This window comes from Chiloscyllium punctatum, chromosome 15 (genome assembly GCF_047496795.1).
Source record: "Chiloscyllium punctatum isolate Juve2018m chromosome 15, sChiPun1.3, whole genome shotgun sequence".
In the NCBI taxonomy this organism is placed as follows: domain Eukaryota; kingdom Metazoa; phylum Chordata; class Chondrichthyes; order Orectolobiformes; family Hemiscylliidae; genus Chiloscyllium; species Chiloscyllium punctatum.
The window spans coordinates 98,877,121-98,900,514 of record NC_092753.1 but is presented as its reverse complement, the minus strand read 5'-3'; the positions used below and the strand labels follow the sequence as shown (position 1 = coordinate 98,900,514).

The 23,394-nt window shown below is 42.7% G+C and overlaps 1 protein-coding gene and 1 pseudogene across 3 annotated transcripts in view; both read left to right on the top strand.

Annotated features, from left to right (window-relative positions):
• Positions 1 to 23,394, top strand: part of gbe1b (glucan (1,4-alpha-), branching enzyme 1b) — a 591,749-nt gene that overhangs the window by 557,962 nt on the left and 10,393 nt on the right. For 2 of the 3 annotated variants that reach the window (XM_072585794.1, XM_072585793.1), the window contains exons 15-16: positions 5,450 to 5,567; positions 23,010 to 23,060. In XM_072585794.1, the coding sequence (XP_072441895.1) occupies positions 5,450 to 5,567; positions 23,010 to 23,060 (169 nt within the window). The remainder of the gene's footprint in view (positions 1 to 5,449; positions 5,568 to 23,009; positions 23,061 to 23,394) is intronic. The other variant, XM_072585795.1, reaches the window with a different exon arrangement.
• On the top strand, positions 15,752 to 15,870 carry LOC140486559 (5S ribosomal RNA; annotated as a pseudogene).

Below are 23,394 nucleotides of genomic sequence, written 5' to 3'. Positions count from 1 at the left end.
TTGATTGAATCTGTGGATGAGTGCCATGCCTCTAGGAATTCCTTGGCTGTTCTCTGTTTGGCTTGTCCTGTAATAGTAGTGTTGTCCCAGTCGAATTCATGTTGCTTGTCATTTGCGTGTGTGGCTACTAAGGATAGCTGGTCATGACACAAGGCATGGCACTCATCCACAGATTCAATCAATAAACACATCGACCTGGACCCAATATGCCGACCACTGCAGCGGACAGCTGGTACTGACAACCGGAAGCGGCAGATTCAAACCACTATAAATGCTGGAGGAAAGATCACAGAAGCGCTTCACAGGAGGCTCCCAAGCACTGAGGATGTCACCTAGACAGGGGACGAAACGTCTGCAACACAAATTCCCAGCTCGGCGAACAGAACCACAACAGTGTGTAAGCTAGTTCTTGGGGCGCAGCTAAGTTTTAAATATAATGACAGTGATTTGTCCATTGGAAGGTTGTGGCAGCAGTGGGAACCTTACTGTCCCTGCTGCACGATTGCATGAGAAAGCCCCCAAATAGGTTGGCTGTGTAATTCATGCAGTGAGGATCACGTAAGGCAAGTTAATATGAGCATGACAGTATATCTGCAATGAAACTCTTCATAAGATAGCACATCCTAAAAATGGGAAAATAAAAATCTGTGCAAAAAATTTTCAAAATTGAACCCTTTAACCCCGACCCAATCTTTTGGTGAATCAGTAGTGCACCCTTTCTAGTAAGCTGTTTGTGAGGTGTGTTATCCAGTTGTAGCATTGCAGATGAGTCACTTCAGAATACTGCATAAATATGCACCTACCTGTAAACATTCATCCTCTGATAAGGGTCAGCACTCCATTAGTCTTTTAACTATTATTTATATAACCATCTGCTCAGATTTTGGTGAAAGCTGTGTTCGGATGCTTACTATGCTGCTTCTCCAAAGTTCCTACCTTGTTGATTCAGTATCTGCTACGCCAACTTCATTTAACATTTTAGCTAGTTCTGACCTATTCTTAACTACTTGAGGAATTAAAAGCTAAATCTATGCAACTTGTCCGTATAATCTAAGTAATTTAGCTCTGATTTCACTCTTACCTCCGGTACTCTGATAAATTCTGGTCTTTAAACCACATACAATAAGTATTTTTTTCATGCATGGGATGTGGGCATCAATGGCTAGGGTAACATGTGCATGTTCCCATGCATCTGCTGCCTACATCCTTCTAGACAGTAGTGATTGAGAGTTTGGAAGGTGTGTGGAAGAAACCTTGTTGAGTTGTTGTAGTGCACCTCACAGACGATGTATACTGCTATTACTGTGCACTGGTGGTGGACGGTGTGAATGATTCGGGTAGTAATCAGAGTAAAGATGAGCGGATTGCTTTGTTGTGTGTGCTTTTTTTTTGTGTGGTTGGAGTTGCTGCTGAGTATTCCATCACACTCTTGGCTTGAGCCTTGTGGATGGTGGATGATCCTTGTGAGTCAGATGATGAATTATTTGCTGCAGAGTTCTCAAACTCTGACTTGTATTTGTTTGGTTAGTCCAGTTCAGTTTCTGGTCAATGATTATCCTAAAATGTCAATACTGGCAGATTAAGTAATTCCTTGATCATTGAAGAGCAAACATTAAATGCTTTTTTTTTGGAGATGGTCAATGGTTGACGTTTGTGTGGCACGAATCATCAATGTCACTTAATAGACTGGATGTCTTCTGCATTTGAATATGAGCTGTTACAGGATCTGAGGAGGTGTGATGGTGTTGAACATGTAATCATCAGAGAACATCCCCACTCTGACTTTATTTTGGAGGGAAGGTCATTGATGATGCAGCTAAAAATGGTTGGTCCTAAGTCCTGATATCTCCTGGAGCTGAAACAATTGGTCTCTAACAACCAAAGTCATCATCCTTTGTTTTGTGTATGGATCTAAATTAGGTAGATAGATTACTTACAGTGTGGAAACAGGCCCTTCGGCCCAACAAGTCCACACCGACCCGCTGAAACGTAACCCACCCATTCCCGTATATTACCCCTTTTACCTAACACGGGCAATTTAGCATGGCCAATTCACCTGACCTGCACATCTTTGGACTGTGGGAGGAAACCCACGCAGACACGGGGAGAATGTGCAAACTCCACACAGTCAGTCGCCTGAGTTGGGAGTTGAACCCGGGTCTCTGGCGCTGTGAGGCAGCAGTGCTAACCACTGTGCCACCGTGCCGCCCAATTGTGGGGAGTTCTCCCTGTGATTCCCATTGATTTCAGGTTTACAATATCGTGATGGATATTACAAAAATGAAAACAAAGTGATGGAAATACTGAGCAGGTCTTGTAACATGTATGGATGGAGAGATTATTTCAAAATGATTTGTCATCAAAACTCATCGCTTTTATTTCAGATTGCTGGGATGTGTAGTTTTTTGCTTTTTTGTTAATCATCAGTTTTGCACATTTTAGTGGATACAATTCTGTTGCTGCAGCCAAACAGCATCTCATGGACTCCCAGTTTGGACCTGCCCGATCTGTACTGAATCCATGACATTAAGCATAGTGGTACTGCCACACAATACAATGAGTGGTCTCTTCACTATAAGACTGTATGATAGTCCGAACATTGCTATAAGAGCGAACTGCATGTGTGACGGGCGGATCTAGTAGCTGAGATGAATCGTTAAAGTATTCTTGAAGCCTGCTAATTGCTTGTTGCAGGCAGCACTGTACAATTTGGCTCTCTCTGGTTTTCTGGCCCAAATGCTTTGCTGCTTTTGTGAATTTAGACAATGTATGGTTTGAAGAACAATATATAAAGTGAAATACAATGTGCATTTTGTATTTAGTGTGTGTTAAGAAGGGGGGGAGACATTTTGTTTCATTTTATAGAATTGTTTTGGGGGTCTTAGTGGTGGAATGTCTGGTGGCTTGTTAGTGTATTTTAATGAGGTTACACATCCCTGGAAATGGCCGGGGGGGGGGGGGGGGGGGGGGGGGGGTCTTAATAATTTAGTGAGGAAGAAATATGCAAATTACTACTGTTGCCAAGCAACAGAACTTCTGGATTTATGAAGTGAAGGGAGGATAGACAGAACAATCAAGAAGTTACTCAGACTGCCAGTGTGCTAGAGACAGTCTGCTTGAAAGTGAATTTAGCGAACGCACATTTGTTGTGAAGATAATAGTGAATTTAGTTTTGCAGTTTGCTCTAGATGTCTTGGAAAGAAACCAGCTGAAGGAAATAGCACCTAATTAATGCACAGGAATTCACTGGAAAGAAGCCATTGGCAACTGTGGTACAAGAAACCTTGACGTCTAGGTAAATCTTCACTGGAATGTTGGTACATGCAAGGATATTGCTGGTGTCAGAACTCACAAGGGTGGTGTGTTGGAAATCAACCATCATTATTCCCAGACCCATAGCAAGTGTGAAAATCTGATCAAACCACCGAATTGTCAATTCAACCTGTCTGAATCAGTTTAAAAGATTATGCCTGCCAGATTTCTTTTCCTCATTTACAAGAAAATAACTATTTATAGGAATCAAACTGATTTTAACAAATTGCAAAAAGTAAACAAGTTGAATTGGTAATCTATACCTCAAACTCTACCCTTTCTTAAAATTCATATATACAAACCGACAAGACACAATTATTACGGTGGGAAAGAAAACAAAGTCAGAGAAGTATAGTTCAAATCACTGATGTCTCATTGAGTTGTTTTCCTTTGGGTCCTTCTGATTCCTTTCAGTCCTTTCCTTATGATACAAGCTAGTGAATAAACCAATCCTCAGAGGAGGATTCCCTATTTCAGTACTTCTGAAAGTGAATTCCCTCTTATTCTTTCAGCAGGGGGTTGTTTGCAGAGAGAGAAGCTTTTTGTGAAAAGTTCGAGAGAGTAGCTAGCTTTGAGGAATTTTATTTCACAGTGCACAGAATGCTTTTTTTTACAGGCTGGTTGTTTCTGCTCTGATGTCCTCAAACAAGGTTGGTCCCTGAACAGGTGGCTATTACTATGCTGAGCTCTCCGGATTTCACAAGAACCGCTACCATTTCAAAAAAATCAAAAGGCATTCCATGGGCAAAATTACCCTGAGTACACAAAGGTGGTGCCATTTTAACTGGAATCTTCCCACCAGGGGTCTTGAGTTTCTACGTGATAAACAGCTAAATCTTTGTTTCTTCTACACAACAGAATTTATTCAAATAAGTGACTGTAAAGTGAGTATTGAGGGAAGGTCTGTCAGAGGGCATTAAGAACACAAAGGAGTTCAATCTGATAACCGTAGACAGGTTGTTTCCACAATAGTCGCCATCTTAAATCTGAGGCAATCAAGAGGTAATCATACAAAGAAACTCAGGAGAAACTTCTATCTCTTCCTTTTTTTCATCATCACCTTATTTTTCTCATGTTCTTGCCAGTGGAGGAGGTGTCATCATGGAGAAGGCTGGATCAGAGCTCCCTCGTGGTGTGGGCGGGGTGGTGACTGCACCTTTGGCTGTGTAGTGGGTCTGGATCAGGACTCCCTAATGATTTTAGATTAGATTCCCTACAGTGTGGAAACAGGCCCTTTGGCCCAACAAGTCCACACCGATCCTCCTGAGGAGTAACCCACCCAGACTAATGCACCTAACACTATGGGCAATTTCCCATGGCCAATTCACCTGATCTGCACACCTTTTGGACTGTAGGAGGAAACACATGCAGACACAGGGAGAATGTGCAAACTTCACACAGATAGTCACCCGAGACTGGAATCGAACCTGGGACCCTGGTGCTGTGAGGCAGCAGTGCTAACCACTGAGCCACCATGCTGCCCTAATGTGAGGTGGAGGGCACGGGAGAGGGTGGTGTTGGTGATTGCACCTTTGGCTGTGCAGTAGGCCTGGATCAGGGCTCCCTCATGGCACGGTGGTGTCAGCAGAGCCAGGGACTCCTAGAGCATTGACTGGACCCGAAACGGGTCTCATTGCAGCCTGGAGATTGGAACACTTTATAGAAACCCTGGAGCCATCCTAGACAAGAAGGACTGTAAAGTTGAACATTATTTATGATTTTTCTGCCTTTATATTTTTCTGTCAATTAAAGATGAAGCTCTATTTAAGTAATTTCTTTTTATTCATTTTGTAATCCAAAATGGCACCACAGTGTGGCGACAAAAGACTTTTCACTGTATTTTACCAAATACATGTGACAATAAAATCATTCACTCAGTCACTCACCCACCCATCCAGAGAATGGTAAGGATGTGAACACATTGAATAGTTAAGGTGAATAGCATAGATGGTTAGGATGGGAAAAGGCTCATTGGATGATAACCATTGATGTAAACCAGTTGGAAGGAATGCTGTGCTGTAGTTTTGAGTGTACACACGGTAAGATTTGTTACTGTAAATGAATTGTCCACATGCTTGTGTAACTTTAATAACATTTCCAATTGTAACTTCCTTTTTCCTTAAATCAATGTGTACAGATATAAAATAGTGCTGGACACTGACTCAACAGACTATGGTGGTCATGGTCGATTAAACCACAACACAGAGTTCTTCACAGACGCCCAAATTCAAAACGATCGTCCCAACTCTGTGCTGGTAAGTATAGTGACCAGTCTCACTGGAAGGATTTAATTGAAATTGCTTTGTGACCATATCAGAAAGCTAGCCCACGCTGTCAGTGATTGAGGTCTGTGATGGCTCCAACAGCAAGGGAAAAGACTATGAATAAACTATCCTGTCGAATCCCTCCAGCTCCCCTGTGAAATAAATCAAGGATCATAGATTCCTTCTCATAGAGTCATAGAGATGTACAGCATAGAAACAGACCCTTTGGTCCAAACTGTCCACGCCGACCAGTTATCCCAACCCAAGCTAGTCCCACCTGCCAGCACCCAGCCCATATCCCTATAAACCCTTCCTATTCATATACCCATCCAAATGCCTTTAAATGTTGCAATTGTACCAGCCTCTACCACTTCCTCTGGCAGCTCATTCCATACACGTACCACCCTCTGCGTGAAAAAGTTGCCCCTTAGGTCTCTTTTTTATCTCTCCCCTCTCACCCTAAACCTATGCCCTCTAGTTCTGGACTCCCCGATCCCAGGGAAACGACTTTGCTTATTTATGCTATCCATGCCCCTCATAATTTTGTAAACCTCTATAAGGTCACCCCTCAGCCTCCGATACTCCAGGGTAAACAGCCTCAGCCTGTTCAGCCTCTCCCTATAGCTCAAATCCTCCAACCCTGGCAACATCCTTGTAAATCTTTTTTGAATCCTTTCAAGTTTCACAACATCCTTCCGATAGAAAGGAGACCAGAATTGCACACAATATTCCAACAGTGGCCTAACCAATGTCCTATACAGCCGCAACATGACCTTCCAACTCCTGTACTCACCAAACACCTTCTTCACTATCCTATCTACCTGTGACTCCACTTTCAAGGAGCTATGAACCTGCACTCCAAGTTGTCTTTGTTCAGCAACACTCCCTAGGACCTTACCATTAAATGAATAAGTCCTGCTAAGATTAGCTTTCCCAAAATGCAGCACCTCGCATTTATCTGAATTAAACTCCATCTGCCACTTCTCAGCCCATTGACCCATCTGGTCCAGATCCTGTTGTCATCTGAGGTAACTCTGTTCGCTGTCCACTACACCTCCAATTTTGGTGTCATCTGCAAACTTACTAACTGTACTACTTATGCTCAATTCATTTGCATACCACAAGTTGGAATCTCTTTCTTGACTAGGAGCTGACCCAGTTCAAAAACTTACTGCATCTCCTTGAACGGTGAAAAACAGCCAAACGTTACAGACCATGGGATATGACCTTCCAAACCAGGTTGTGTCTATAAGGGAGAATTTCAAGTGGTAACCATATAAGGGAACAGTACTGCTGGTTACAAGTCTGTAACAACATGGATTCAATGTGATCAAAGTATCACACAGTATATCTGCATAACAGAAATAATATTTTAAAAAGCCACTGCAAATATTTGGCTGATAGATTTTATACTAAAATGAAATAAATTATTTATATTGAGTGTTTCGAGCCTGAAGACGCCAAGGACCTGGCAGCCAGTTTACACAATGCAAGGCCCTGGCAAGTAAGTGAGTAGTTTCGTTCATCTTAATTAAGTGAATATTGTTAGACAAGACATTGAGAAAACTTCCATTCAGAAATGTGATCAGTTGCATAAGATCTTTATCTTTTAACTTAACAGGCTGGTAAGAATTCATTGGACAGTGAAAGACCTGACAATTCACATACTCTCCTCGTTGCTGATGTCAGATTATGCTGTCCACATCTGAGGGCAAGACACTCTTGTCAGACCAATCGCCCACATGGTTTCTGAAAATACAGGCTTAAAAATATTTTTCTAAGGTAGTTTTGTTGTCTCCCTTTTTAGGCCCACTCTCTTTGTCTGGTACCTTGAGTCAATATTATGAAGCATTATGTACTAACAGTGTGTCTTACTGTAAAACAGTGCATAAAAAACACACAGATAACACTTCGGAGACTTCAATGATGTATGGTCAGAGTTGACTACAATCAAACCACTGAGAATGGTTCATACTTATATTATTAGGAATGGAGAATTCCTGAACAAGCTTTAGTAACTTGCTCTGGTATTTAGATGTTGTAGCCTATTCCAATACAGTGTTGCACTACATACATTTTCTGTTCTGCAACATGTATAAGTTAACCTTGCAATATTGCTACCTTTTATGTTTTTAGACAATCAAAAATATCTTTCACAATCTCAAGTTGTCCCATAATACATTATTCTTTGAAGTATGCCACTATTGTAATGTAGGGAAAACCAGCAGCTAATTTACACACCCGCACGCATATCACAATGTGACATTAACCAGATAATCTGTTCTGGTAATACTGCTTATGCAATAAAAATTGTCCCTGCTCTTTTTTGATTATTGGCCATGACCTATTTTACACCAAAGTGGCAGAAGGGGTCTCAGTTTGGCACCTCCAGTACAGTGCTCTCTGAGTGCCATGCAGGAAGCATCAGCCAGATTATTTACTCAAGTGTATGGCAGTGGTCTTGAACCCACAATTTTTGACACTGTGTTCTACCCTATAAATCATCCAAAGAGATAAGAAATAGGAACAGGAGTAGGCTATTTGGCCTACTGAGCCTGCTCTGCCATTCCGTAAGGTATTGGCTAATCTGATGGTGGCCTCAACACCACTTTTGGCTGTTCCCCAGGACCTTTCACTCCTCTATAATTCAATAACCTAACTGCCTCAAATTTTAACACATTCAGTGCTTCAGCTCACTTCACCCCATCATTTTATAGTATATACCCCCATAAATCTCTCCCATTTATTTCGACCCCAAACCATACTCTCATGGCCTTAGCCTTGCCATCTCATGTGGTTTTCCTCATCCCATCACGTCCATTACTGCTAAGGCCACCTCTGATCACTACTTCGTGTCATTCACCATTTGCATATCTATTCCATGCCTAATCCTACCTCTTCCTGTGTTCACCTTTGGAAGAAACTATCAAGTATGTCACATAGAGCTGCACTTTTAAAATCCCAAATATTTAGTCTTTAGTCCTCTTCACGACACTTCTGTACCTATTGATTTACTCAATCTACCCAAAATTATGCTTTCTTCCATTTCTGTTACTCCCCAAGCTTGTCTCCCATTCTATGCCTGTCTTGCACATGAAAATAAAACAAAAAACTGTGGATGTTGGAAAGACTACCAATAAGGAGAAAGTGAGGACTGCAGATGCAGGAGATCAGAGCTGTAAAATGTGTTGTTGCGCTTTTCCAGCAACACATTTTTCAAGACTACCAATAATCCCAGTATCAGAGAGGCTTCCTCTTTACCCTCCCCTTTATCAAAATTCAGCACTATGACAATGTGAGTTACATGGGCGTTATATTCAGTTTGGAATGCTAGTTAGCTACTCAAAGTGCTCAAATCTTTCTCGTCCTGGAAATAATTGGACAGTTTAAAGCACAACTGTTTACAACCTGATATTTTCAACACTTTTCTGGGAGTTTGGAGACTCGCAGTGTTTCCTCTGTTAGCACATAGGCTGCAGCCATTGTTTCCAAGCATGAAAATCTTGGACCTTCCTCATAGTAAATCAGCCTGGGCTTTACTGTCTAACAAGGTAAAAACAATGACTGCAGATGCTGGAAACCAGATTCTGGATTAGTGGTGCTGGAAGAGCACAGCAGTTCAGACAGCATCCAAAAAACCTCGAAATAGACGTTTCGGGCAAAAGGACTATACTGTCTAACAATCAAGCCATCCAGACTTGCTGTCAGATTACAGACCTCCCTTAACTCTAAGTTGAAGACCGTTCCAAAACATCATTATCTTATAAACCTCATAAATGTAACACACTCCTGTTCCACACTCAGTTTCCATGTACTACTATAAACAATATTAACCAGTGGTACCTAAGTGCCATTTCTGATATATCAATCATTTCTGAAGGTTTGATGGAAGCCAGGGAATGATTTTCTGACATAAAATAATCTGTGGATTTACTACTTTAAAACTCTTCTTCCCTTCACTCTCTCTCTCTTCTATTTTTACTTAATGCACTATCTCTTTATTTCTTGCTACACCACCTCTTGGCCTACTTGTGTAGAAATTGATCTGGACAGGTGGTTTTCTGTTCCCACAGGGCAGTTTAATATGGCTGTCACTGTTTTTTTCCAATTGAGAATGAACTATGGCACTTGGCTGTCCTTGCTGGCCATGAACAACACGGATAGCTGCATAAATCCCAAAGTGAGGATTCACACACTGACTGCTGAGGGTTTGTTGTCCTATTACACTGATTGATGGAGCCCTTTTTTACTTACAGATCATGTTGTTCTGAGCTTTATGATCTTTTAAAATGCAAATGACGACTTCAAGGTGAGAAGGTGGACCTTGATTAAGATTCCCTTCATGGGCATTAATCTTGAAAATGATAATGTCAGAGAGGGTCACCCTGCCTTCGTGCTGACACTTTGTGCTGGCATTCTCTCAGCTTTTCTCAAAAGCTGCACCCAGTTCTATTTTTGCTGCACATAGTGCTAAGTTACAATAGTCATTGATATATTGATACATTGGCCTCATGGTTTCATTCTATATTTTGACTAGGGTGAGCAGATTGGGTTAGCGTGATGTCTCACCCAGTTTCACGTTGCGTGTAATGTAGGAATATAAGATGAAACTGCTAAGCATGTCCAGTGTCTTCATCATTAAACAAGATCAAGGCTGGTCTGTCTTCATTCCATTGACTTTAAATTCCCATTTTGCTCTAGAACCCTTAAAACTCTTGCCAAGAAAACTATATTGTCTCAGTTTTGAAACTTTGAGTTGACTTCCAGCCTTACAGGCACAAGACAGGAGTGTGATGGAATACCTTGCTCTTGTCTGGATGCGTGCAGGTTCAACAACACTAAAACTCAACACCATCCAGGACAAAGTAGTCCATTTGATTACCGCCACATAAACAAACACTCACTCCCTCCACACCTCACTCAGTCGCGGCAGTGTGTACCATCGACAAGGTGTGCATTAGAAATTCTCCAAAGACTCTCAGACAGCACTTTCCAAATCCAGGACAATTTCCATCTAGAAGGACAAGGGCAGCAGATGCATGGGAACACCGTCCCCTGAAAGTTCTGTTCCAAGCCACCCACCATCCCATCTTGGAGATACATTGGCGTTCTTTCACTGTCGCTGGGTCAAAATCCTGGAAATCTCTCCCGCACAGCATTGTGGGTCAACCCACACCAAATTAAGTGCAGCGGTTCAAGAAAGCAGCTTAGCAACTTGCTTCACAGCAATTAGGATGGGCAATAAGCACTGACCCAGCCAGGGAAGCCCACATCCCCTGAATGAGTTTCAAAAATGAACTCGAACATGATATAGGTAGACCTGCAGAATGGGCAAGTAGGGTCTATAGGGAGAATGAGAACAGACTATATATACTTAATGGCACAGTTCTAAAATGTGTATGGGGGAAAAGACAGTGAGGTTGATCTTCGAAGTTCACAGGGCATATTGAGTGGTGAGCAAAGCAGATGGGAATTTGAATTCATAAAATGATACAAAACAGAGAAGTTATGGTAAACTTTATAAAGCTCTGGTTTAGCTACAGCCAGAGCATTATGTCCCATTCTAATGGTCACACTTTAGGAAGGATATAAGGGTGCAGAGGAGATTTGACAGAATGTTTTCAGCTATAAGGTGAAACAGGAGAAGTGGAGGCTGTTCTAATGCAAATTCATTAACCTGCAGGAAAAGTGTAAATGGCTACAGAGGTTGCACAGTAATTTACAGGCTTGATCATTTCTTGATGAGCTTTGTCACGTGACCTCTGTTTTAACAAGCTTTTTAATGGATTTTTGTTTAGTTTTACATCAGGGAAAATCAAGGATTTGCTTAATAACGACATTTAATGGGCAGCCTGACTCACGTCCTCACCTAATAAACCTTTCCACGATACGATTAAATATAGCCCTGCAACTTTTATTACTCCAGTCCCAGTTTTCAGTTACATTTTATGGGTGTTGATGAAAGTACCTTGAACTTTAAGCTCTAAGTTGTTAGAGGACAATTGGTAATTATAACTATGGATCAGCTGCAGACTGTGCGCAGTTACAGATTCCTCATAATGGTGTGCGACCTATCTGTGCTTTAGTCATAATTGTTTTACTGAAAACTTAGGTATTATAACAAACAGAAGAAACCAACTGATGTTAAAGGAAATCACATCTCTTTTTATCATATTATAGGGCATGTTATTAGACATATAATTAGGGAAAGGCTGCAACTTATACGGAAACTGCGACAGGCTAAGTAGATGATTTTACCCAGAGTCAGCACATGCACAATGGTTTCCTCCTTTGCTGTATCGTTCTATAATTTTGTTTTTAAACATTCTGTCCTGTCACAAACACACGGAATTGTCTTGTGGTGAATGAGCCAGTACAAACACAGTGGGCCAAATGGTGACTTTGCTGCAAATATGATTCTAGCCCATTTATCTCATTTGTTAATGTGGGTAGATTAGTTACTGTGTTTACCTGAAAAATAATGATTGAATTTCCAAAGCAATTGATCAGTTGTTGAATGGTGAGCCTGTGGAGGCAGTAGCTAAGTATAAATCCTTGCTTCTTTTCATTGTTAATGACAGTAATTTATTTTCGGGCCATCCGAGCACATCACTAAGAAGTGTTTAGGACCGCTTAATGGCAGCAACAGCTGGTTGTTCTTGATTCTCATTCAGCAGCCACAAAATTGGATGGAAGACCAGACATCAGGCTTGGCCCAGTTTGTCAGCACTCTACCCACTCAGTCAGGAAGCTCTGGTTATTTACCCTGCTCCCATGACCTGTGTGCGCAGGTGGTCTTGTGAGGGACTGGATGCACACAATTCTTATGTTTGCCAGCCCTTGAACGTGTGGTTAAGAGAGTGCACATTGAATTTGGGTTATGGAGTCTGAATATTACAGTCTTATGCTGGCTCAGTAATACTGTTGAAAATCATCTTCTGTTCTTTTGATCCATTGACTTTTATTCCCCATTGGTTTGTGCTTTTTTTTCTCAACAGAAAATCCTGGGTTTCTGTGATATGGATGAAGCTGAAATTGCTAATTGTTTTGGCAGTTTTGTTATAAAGCTCATTGTTAAACTACCCAACATTTTTGTATTGCAGTGAAACAACTGGCATCCACCAGTGTTCATCTGTGGTCCAACGTCTGCATTCAGTTTTCAAGTAAATAGCTACTGATGTATCAACCACATCATGTACCATCTTCTCTCTGCCTCACTCTTTGCATTAATCCAGAAATTGAGAAAAATTTTCATCCCCTCCTATCTTGGAAAACTTCAGTTCATTAAGATCTCATTTCACTATTTCTTGTGTCTTGCGTCTTTGTCAGTATATCATTGGCAGCTAAACCTCTAGTTTCTAGGCATGGATCTCTGGAATTATTCTCCTAAACCTCTCTTCCTCTCTCTGTTTACCCTCCTTTTAAGACATTCCTTAAAACCTACCTCTTTGCTTGAAAGTATCTTGATCAAATTTTTCTTTGATAATGTTCCTGTGAATTGACATGTGACTTATACTATGTTAAAGTTGTTATGTAAGTGCAAATTCTTATTACAATGAAGCAGTGTTTGAGAGTGCTGGCATCCGGTCTGTTTGGATCCAGAGGGAAGAGTCCCATCGCCTGCACGAAGGTTCCACTCGAGCCAAGACTTCCTGTATCTCCTGAAATTTTCTATCACTTCAGTTTTATTTTCTCTTCTTGCTTTGCCAACTTATCAAAGTGAAAATGAGCATCTGGGAAGCAGGCTGTAAATCTCAACCACTCATTTTTGTGAGAGAAAGCAGTTTGTGCAGAATTGTTACAGGCTGTAAAATCAGTGTACACGCTGAACTTTGTATGTCTTTCGGTTAGTGTCGTGCTCAAGTCAGCAGGCCAGGTAGCATTGTGGACACAGCATTTTTGGTTACATGCCCTTCTTTATGCTGTATGTATCTGTTTCTTTGCTGTATATGGTCTGTGTTTGAAGTTAGATGTCCTATGACTGACAGTTCCCTCACTACAGCTAGCAATTTCTTCCACCAGTTGCTGTCCATCTGTGTTAGTGGCCCACCTTTTACATTCACTGGTTTTTCCAGCTTGTTGCTGTCAGCTGATTTTCACAGAGTCATAGAATCCAATAACCGCAGGTACAGGTAAGTGTGAGATGCTGCACTTTGGGAGATCAAATTTTAAGGAGTTAAAGTTAACAAACAGAATTGGTGTACAGAGGGATCTTGGGGTTCAGGTACATAGCTCCATGAAAGTGGCCACACAAGCAGCTAGGGTAGTAAAGAAAGCATATGGCATATTCCCTTTTAACAGCTGGGACATCGAGTACTGGAGTCAGAATGTCATATTGTAGTTTTATAAACTTTGGTTAGGCTGCACTTAGAGTATTGTGCTCAGTTCTCGTCGCTATATTGCAGGAAGGATGTGGCGGCTTTGGAGATGATGTAGAAGAGGTTTACCAGGATGCTGCCTGGATTAGAGGGATGAGCTATAACAAGAGGCTAGAAAAGCTCAGGTTGTTTTCTCTAGAGCGGTGGAGGCTGAGGGGAGACTTGATAGAAGTCTATAAAATTCTGTAATGCGTAGATGGGGTTGATGGGCAGAATTTTTTCCCAATTTTGAAATGTTTAATACTGGGGGGCATGAATTTAAAGTGAGGGGGAAGAAGTTCAAAGAAGATGTGAGGAGTATGATTTTTTTAACACAGAGGGTGGGAGGAGTCTGGAATGCACTGCCAGGGGTGGTTGTGGAAGCAGATATGATGGGGCATTTAAGGGACCTCTATGTAAGCACATGAATGTCCATGTTATGGACCAAGGGCAGGCAGAAGGGATTAGTTTAATTTGGCGTCATGTTTGGCATAAGATCATGGGCCGAAGGGCTCATTCCTTTGCTGTTCTGTCCTATGTTCTGTATTCTGTGTCAACAGCACAGAGGAACCTGTTTGACCCGTCATCTATCTGCAATGGCAACTCACTTAGTCCCATATTCCTGCGTTTTCTCTATAAGCCTGCATTTTTTTTCATTATTATACATTATTCAAAATTATAAATTTTGTTTAAAGTACAGGAATCCCAAGGAGCTCCTGCGGAAAAACACTATACCATACACTGTTTCCCTTATATCGGTTTTGACTCTTTTGTCAATCCCTTTAATTGGTGTCAGTTTGTTCCTGACCCTCTCACCAATAGGAATGGTTTCTTTTTCGTTGAAAAAAATTATTCATGGGCCCTATGTGAGTTTGGCAGAACCAGCATCCGTGGACCTTCCCAAATGGTCCCTATCTCAATCTGCTATGTCTAGAGTACTCGTGATTTTGAATATCTCGATCATATTTCCTGTCAACCCTGTCTTGTGAGGAGAACAATCCCAGCTTCTTTTATCTATCCACAACAACCTTCAGCCAGAAGTGCAAAGTGGATGATCCACCTCAGCCTCCTCCAGTGGTCCCCAGCATCACAGATATCAGCCTTTACCCATTTTAATGCACTCCACGTAATTTCAGGAAATTGCTGAAGGCATTGGATACTTCAAAGGCTGTAGGCCTTGACGGCATTTAGTCAGTAATACTGGAGACCTTTGCTCCAGGGTTAACCACAGCCCTAGCCAAGCTGTTCCAGAACAACTTTGAAACTGGCCTCAAATTTTCATTATTCCCAAATAGGAAAGCAGGACAAATCTAATTCAGTCAATCAGCAGCACATAAATCAATTCCCAGCTATCAGCAGCAAAGGTGATGGAAGTTGTCTTGTTACCAAGAAGTTTTTGTCAATCCGGAGTGATGCTGAGTTTGTGTTCCATCAGGGCCTCTCAGCTCCTGACCTTCTGATGGCCTTGAACTAAACTTGAACAAAAGGGCTGACCTCTGGAGGTGAGGTGAGAATGACTGCTGTTAACAGTAAGGTAGCAATTAACAGTGTTGCACTACACAAAAGAAACATTGGAGAAATTTAATTACAGACAGGCTTAATGCTACTTTCTTTATTCCAACAATATCCTTACAAACACACTCACCTCACTGGAAAGTCATCACCAACTCCACCCTAAAGCGCTCTGCTCAGATTCTGGCAGGGAGTTGGAGCATTTCTGTACACTCACAACATAGAGTTTCCCTTTGTTTGAACAAAGAACAAAACAGCACAGGAACAAGGCCTTTGGCCATCCAAGCCTGGTTAAGAAAAGGACAAGCCTGTGTCCATACTAGTCTGAAAACACCCGATCCCATCTGATCTCAGAAACTAAGCAGACTCAGGCCAGGTTAGAACTTGGATGGGACACAACCTGGGAATACCAGGTATAGTAGGCTTTTGAAAAAAGGCGGCATAGTGGCTAAATGGTTAGCACTGCAACAGCGCCAGGGACACGGGTTTGATTCCAACCTCAAGCAACAGCCTGTGTGGAGTTTGCACATTCTCCCCGTGTCTGCGTGGGTTTCCTCCAGGTGCTCCAGTGTCCTCCCACAATCCAAAGATGTGCGGTTAGGTGAATTGGCCAAGCTAAATTGCCCATAGTGTTCAGGGATGTGTAAGTTAGGGGTAAATGTAGGGTAGGGGAATAGGTCTGGTTGGGATACTCTTCAGAGAGTCAGTTGGACTTGTTGGGCTGAAGGGCCTGTTTCCACACGCTAGAGATTCCAGACCCAAGACTGGCAGCTTAAAATTCCAGAATTTAGATGTTTCATGCAAGATAGAGGGGGATGTAAAAGAGGTGGGGAGTTTGTTGCTGATGAAGGAGATCAGCACAGCTGTACTGAGGGAGGACACTTTGGAGGGCTCCTCTAGCAAGGCCTTATGGGTAGAGTTCAGGAACAGGAAGGGTACACTCACTTTGTACGACAGGCTCAGCAACTGCCAGCAGGAGATAAAGGAATAGGTATGTGGACAGTTTATGGAAAATTGTGAAAACAGCATGGTTGTTATGGTGGGGAATTCTGACTTCTGTGATATTTACTGGGATTTGCTTGGTGTCATAGGCTTGGATTGTGGGGAGTGATGGGGTTGGTGGGGGAGTGGTATTTGTTAGATGTGTCCAAGAAGGTTTCTTGAAGCTGTTTATAAATAGTCCAACTAGAGAAGGGCCTATACTAGACCTGGTATTGGGAAATGAGCCCAGCAGTGAATCAAAGTTTCAGTGGGAGAGCATTTCCGCAACAGTGCCCATAATTCTATCAGTTTGAAGTTGCTTATGGATAAGGATAAGACTAGTCCTTGGGTGAAAGTACTAATCTGGGGGATGGCTAACTGCGACAATATCAGGCAAGAACTGTGGAATGTAGACTGGGGATGGCTGTTTCAGGTTAAATCCACATCTAACATGTGGGAATCTTTTAAAGGCCAGTTGATTCGAGTTCAGGACCAGCATGTTCCCGTGAAGATGTAGGATAAGGATGGCAAGATTCGAAAACCTTGGATCACAAGAGAAGTTGTGAGCTTAATCAAAAAGAAAAACCAAGGTTTAGGAAACTGGAGACAGACAGAGCCCTTGAAAAATACAAAGAAAACAGGAAAGAACTCAAACAAGGAATTAGGAGGGTTAAAAAGAGCCATGAAATGTCCTTGGAAAACAGGATTAAAGAAAATCCAAAGGTGTTTTGTACATAAATAAGGAGCAAAGGAATAGCTAAGGAAAAGGATAGGTCCACTCAGTGATAAAGGAGGGAATTTGTATATGGAGCCAGGTGAAGTGGTTAAGATCTATAACAAATGCCTTGTGCATTGGTATTCACTAAAGAGAAGGACATGGATGGTGAGACTTAGGAGGGGTATGTTGATATTTTAGGGCATGTCAATATAAAACAGGACATGGTGTTGAGTGGTTTAAAAAGCATTAAGATAGACACATCCCCAGGACCTGATAGGATCTATCCCAAAATACTGAGGGAGGAAATTACAGAAATTTTACAAAATCTTTGTATCCTCTTCAGTCTCAGGAGAAATCCCAGATGATTGGAGAATGGCCAAAATTGTTATTTTGTTAAAGAAGGGCAACAGAGATAATCTGGGAAATTAGAAGCCGGTGGGCTTTATGTCAGTGGTAAGGAAATTATAGGAGAAGATTGTTAGGGACTGGATTTGCTCGCATTCAAAAAAATATGGATTTATTAGCAATAGACAACATGGTTTTGTGTGGGAGGTGTATCTCAAAAACGTGATTGTGTTTTTTGAAGGTTTGACAAAGATGACTATAAGGACAAAGCAGTGGATGTTGTCATATGGACCTTAGCATAGCCTTTGACAAGGTTTTTCATCACAGGCTGATACAGGAAATAAAGTCACAAGGGTTCCACAGTGAGCTGACAAGTTGGATACAGAACCGGCTTAGTCATAAAAGACAGACAATAGTGGTGGAAGGGAGTTTTTCTGACTGGAGATCTGTGACCAGTGATGTTGCACAGGGATCAGTGCTAGGACCCCTGTTGTTTGCAATGTACATCAATGATTTGGAGGAGCAAGTTGATGGCCTGATCAGTAAGTTTGTGGACAACACAAAGACTGCAGATTGTGAGCAGCATTGCTTCAGATAATAGCAGGAGAAAAATGGACTGGAGACTTGGGCAGAGAAATGGCAGATGGAAATTAATCAGTATAAATGCAAGGTGATGCATTTTTGAAGTCTAATACAGGAAGGAAGTTTACAGCAAATGACAGAACCCTTAGAAGCATTGACATGCAGAGGGATCTAAGTGCATAGGTCCATAGTTCCCTGAAAGTGGCAATACAAGTGGATAAGGTGGTCAAGGAGGCATATGATGTGCTTACCTTCATCACTCAGGGCAGACAGTATAAAAATTGGCAAGTCATGTTGCAACTGTACAGAGCTGTAGTTTGGCCACAGTTGGAACATTGTGTATAGCTATGGTTGCTACACTGCCAGGAGAATGCAGAGGTTTTGGAGAGGGGACAGTTTACCAGGATGTTGCCTGATTTGGGGAGGAATACCTGTGAGGAGAAATTGGATAAACTTGGTTTGTTTTGATTGAACATCAGAGGCTGAGGGGCGACCTGATAGAAGTTTTTGTTTACAAAATTATAAGCGGCATGGAAAGAATGAAGAGTCACAGAACTGTACAGCACGGAAACAGACCCTTCAGTCCAACCCGTCCATGCTGAGATATCCCAACCACCAGCACCCGGCCCATATCCCTCCAAACCCTTCCTATTCATATACCAATCCAAATGCCTTTAAACGTTGCAATTGTACCAGCCTCCACCACTTCCTCTGGCAGCTCATTCCACACATGCACCACCCTCTCTGTGAAAAAGTTGCCCCTTAGGTCTCTCTTATACCTTACCCCTCTCACCCTAAACCTATGCCCTCAAGTTCTGGACTCCCCCACCCCAGGGAAAAGCCTGTCTATTTATCCTATCCATGCTCCTCGTGATTTTATAAACGTCTATAAACCTCAGCCTCCGACACTCCAGGGAAAACAGCCCCAGCCTGTTCAGCCTCTCCCTGTAGATCAAACCCTCCAACCCTGGCAACATCCTTGTAAATCTTTCCTGAACCCTTTCAAGCTTCACAACATCTTTCTGATAGGAAGGAGACCAGAATTGCTCGCAGTATTCCAAAAGTGGCCTAACAAATGTCCTGTATACCATTAGTTTCTCAATTGACCACTCAATTAGTTCCTGTCCTGGAGTAAACCTGTTGCTGAAAGTGGCCACATCAATAGGAGCTAATATGTCCACAACATGACCTCCCAACATCAGTACTCAATGCTCTGACCAATAAAGGAAAGCACAGTCAGAGTCTTCTTCCCAGTGTAGAAATGTCTATTACTGGGGGCACATAGGTTTAAGGTAGAAGGAGGAAAGTTTAAAGGAGATGTGAGATGCAGGTTTTTTTTTCAACACAGACCAGGGTAAGTGCCTGGACAGCACCGCCAAGGTAGGTGGTAGAAACAGATACAATGGCAATGTTTAAGAGGTATCTTAACAGACATATGAATAGGAGAAAGTGAGGACTGCAGTTGCTAGAGATCAGAGCTGAAAAATATGTTGCTGGAAAAGCGCAGCAGGTCAGGCAGCATCCAAGGACCAGGAGAATCGACGTTTCGGGCATAAGCCCTACTTCATGAATAGGCAAGGAATAGAGGGATATGGACAGCAGAGAGGCAGCAGTTTTTTTGTTTCGGAAGGCATCCTGTCAGTGCAGGTTTGATGGGCCGAAGGGCATGTTCCTGTGCTGTAGTATCTTTGTTCTTTGGTCTTCATTGGATGTCTCTCCCAGACACCTAAAACAAACTTCACACTAAACTCCAGCAAAAGTAAATTGCTGGAGAAACTTGGCAGGTCTAGCAGCGTCAGTAGAGAAAGAAACAGAATGAGCATTTAGGTTTGAGTGAAAGTAAAATGGAGGATGTGTATCACTGGGCCTGTATCTAATGTACTACTGCTGGTATTATCACTATTTTGGAAGAAGTTTAGTTCCTATTGATCTGGCCAGTTCCAGCAACAGGGTTTACCTCAGGACAGTGGACAGCTGAGAAACTAACGGGGTCTATGGAAGCTGCTTTAGAAAATGATCTTTATTATTGTTCACAATGCTCAACTCATGTTCCTAATTTCTGCAAATTCTACAATTGCTATTCTCAGAACAGAAGGGCAATAATTATGCCTGGATTGATCTTCTGAAATATATTGTTCTGAGTGAGGAAGGATGACGCCTACATGGAGTGTGATGTCAATTCAGGATCATGGTTGAATTAAGAATAGACATTTTATCTGAGATTAGAAATATTGAGTATTCACAGTACGTGCACACACATGTACACCACACGCACTTTCACGCCATCAACTGACGCAGACATATCACACATTGTTTCTATAGAAAAGTCAGTTGGAGATCTTAAGAAACCTGCGGGAATTAGTTTAGATGTATTTCCCTAAAATTGGTTGGAAATTCTTCTATTCCATAAACCTGTATATTTACACTTGAGGCTTTCCAAATGCATTGATGTATGAACTCACGCTTCCAACATATAAAGCTCTGTTTGCGGACACCCAACCCCCTGTCTCATCTGACACCCACCCCTCTATCTCACCCAAACCCCCTGTCTCACCCAAACACCCATTCTCACCCGACCCCTCTGTCCATCATAGCCTCCGTCTCACCCACCCCGCCCTCTGTCTCTCATATTCCCCTGACTCACTTACCTCCTTATGCAAACCACACACACCCATCTCGCACCCTACCCTGTGTGTGTCTCTCTCTCTCTCTCTCTCTCTCTCTCTCTCTCTCTCTCTCTCTCTCTCTCTCTCTCTCTCTCTCACTCACTCACTCAAACATTCACCCCACTTGTGTGCACTCACACACACAAGACAACACACCCCTCTAAAACACGCACACACCTCTCTAAAACACACACCCACCCCTCTAAAACATGCATACAAACCCACCCCTCTATAAACACCACACACACACACACACACCTGCCTTTTGGTGTACAAGGAACTGCCTGAGCATATATCCCCATTCCTCTCTCTTTCATATGCACACACTGATGCACTCACTGTCCCCTCTCAGCTGAAAGCACACATGCCCAGCTATCACACAAAGTTACTCATAAATATCCCTCATGAATACACAGCCGTACACACACGCCTTACACACACGCCTTACACACACGCCTTCCATGTGCATGCACAGCCCTAACGGGCACACACTCCCTTCACATGCATCACTGATTCTCATGTCCTCACATCCCCCAGGGATAAAATTCTGGTCACTTTCTCACATGCATACAGATCCCTCTCATAACCCCTCTCCATCCTTATGCACACGTGCCCTCCCTTCTCACAACCCCTCTGTGTCTGACCCTATTCCCCACATTCCTCTCCCCCTGCACCCGTGCACTTACACACATGCATCAACCCTAAACTCAATCTCAGACACTTGCATTTATCACATGATTTTTTGTTGGTTTCCTGTTTTCCCTTCATTAACCACCATACCTGACCATGACAAATTAACTCCTCGTTAATGCCTGGTTTCAAGTCTTGCTGTTAATAATTCTCATGAGTGTTACTTTATAGCACATTCAACTTTCCAAGTTTATGCATTCCATATATATTTCCACTCATTTCCTCAGTTCTTCCGAATTAGATAAAGTATTGTCACGAGGATACCACAAGTGGAGATTGTGTCTCCCTTCAGTGTGTGTTTTGAGATCAATAGCAATTATGCAGCTCTGTCACTGTGTAACACTGGGGTACAGTACTGGTGGGTGCAGTTCTGTCACTGTATGACACTGGGTACAGTACTGGTGGGGACAGGTCTGTCACTGTATAACACTGGGGTACAGTACTGGTGGGGACAGGACTGTCTCTGTATAACACTGGGGTACAGTACTGGTGTGGACAGGTCTGTCTCTGTATAACACTGGGGTACAGTACTGGTGGGGACAGGTCTGTCACTGTATAACACTGGGGTACAGTACTGGTGGGGACAGGACTGTCTCTGTATAACACTGGGGTACAGTACTGGTGGGGACAGGACTGTCACTGTGTAACACTGGGGTACAGTACTGGTGTGGACAGGTCTGTCTCTGTATAACACTGGGGTACAGTACTGGTGGGACAGGTCTGTCGCTGTGTAACACTCGGGTACAGTACTGGTGGGGACAGGTCTGTCGCTGTGTAACACTCGGGTACAGTACTGGTGGGGACAGGTCTGTCGCTGTATAACACTGGGGTACAGTACTGGTGGGGACAGGACTGTCTCTGTATAACACTGGGGTGCAGTACTGGTGTGGACAGGTCTGTCTCTGTATAACACTGGGGTACAGTACTGGTGGGGACAGGTCTGTCTCTGTATAACATTGGGGTACAGTACTGGTGGGGACAGGTCTGTCTCTGTATAACATTGGGGTACAGTACTGGTGGGGACAGGTCTGTCACTGTATAACACTGGGGTACAGTACTGGTGGGGACAGGTCTGTCTCTGTATAACACTGGGGTACAGTACTGGTGGGGACAGGTCTGTCTCTGTATAACACTGGGGTACAGTACTGGTGGGGACAGGTCTGTCTCTGTATAACACTGGGGTACAGTACTGGTGGGGACAGGTCTGTCTCTGTATAACACTGGGGTACAGTACTGGTGGGGACAGGACTGTCTCTGAGGTACAGTACTGGTGGGGACAGGTCTGTCACTGTGTTACACTGGGGTACAGTACTGGTGAAGGATGATCTGGTGCTGGCCAATCTGACAAAACACGTTCTGTTGCTACCATCTTTTTCTCAATTCCCAAGAGTTGTTAAAAGTGAAGTGGACAAAAAGTTGAATGAGCCCTGGTGACAACACTGGTGTTATAATCTTTACTGCATGTTCTTGCTTTATTTTCATTCATTAACTGTTTCCGCATCATTCTTTGTTCTTATCCTGCCAGTTATGCCTCTTTCCCATTCCTTTTATTTTTTTTTCCCTTTCTCTTTTCCTTCCTCAGTTCCGAAGTGATGATAGTGACTTTTCCCTGAGGAGAGGCCATGCTGCTGAGGTAAGCATCAGTTGCCCTGAGAGAACCTTGGGTGTGGCATCTTAGTGGAAGTGGACTGGATAGAAGTGGCCAAAAAACTGAAGGAATGGAAAGATGTTTGAAGGCTGGAATGTTTAGCAGCAGACATAAATTAGTCTTTCTCTCAATTTGTTCCAATTATCTACTCTCTCCACATAGCCATCACCTCACTTACCCACTCCATATCCCTCAATCCACCCAGTCGTCTTCCCCATCCTGCAATCCCACCTACCCACCTTCTTCCACATCCTACAATCCCACCTACCCACCTTCATCCCCATCCCCATCCTGCAATCTCATCTACCTACCTTCTTCC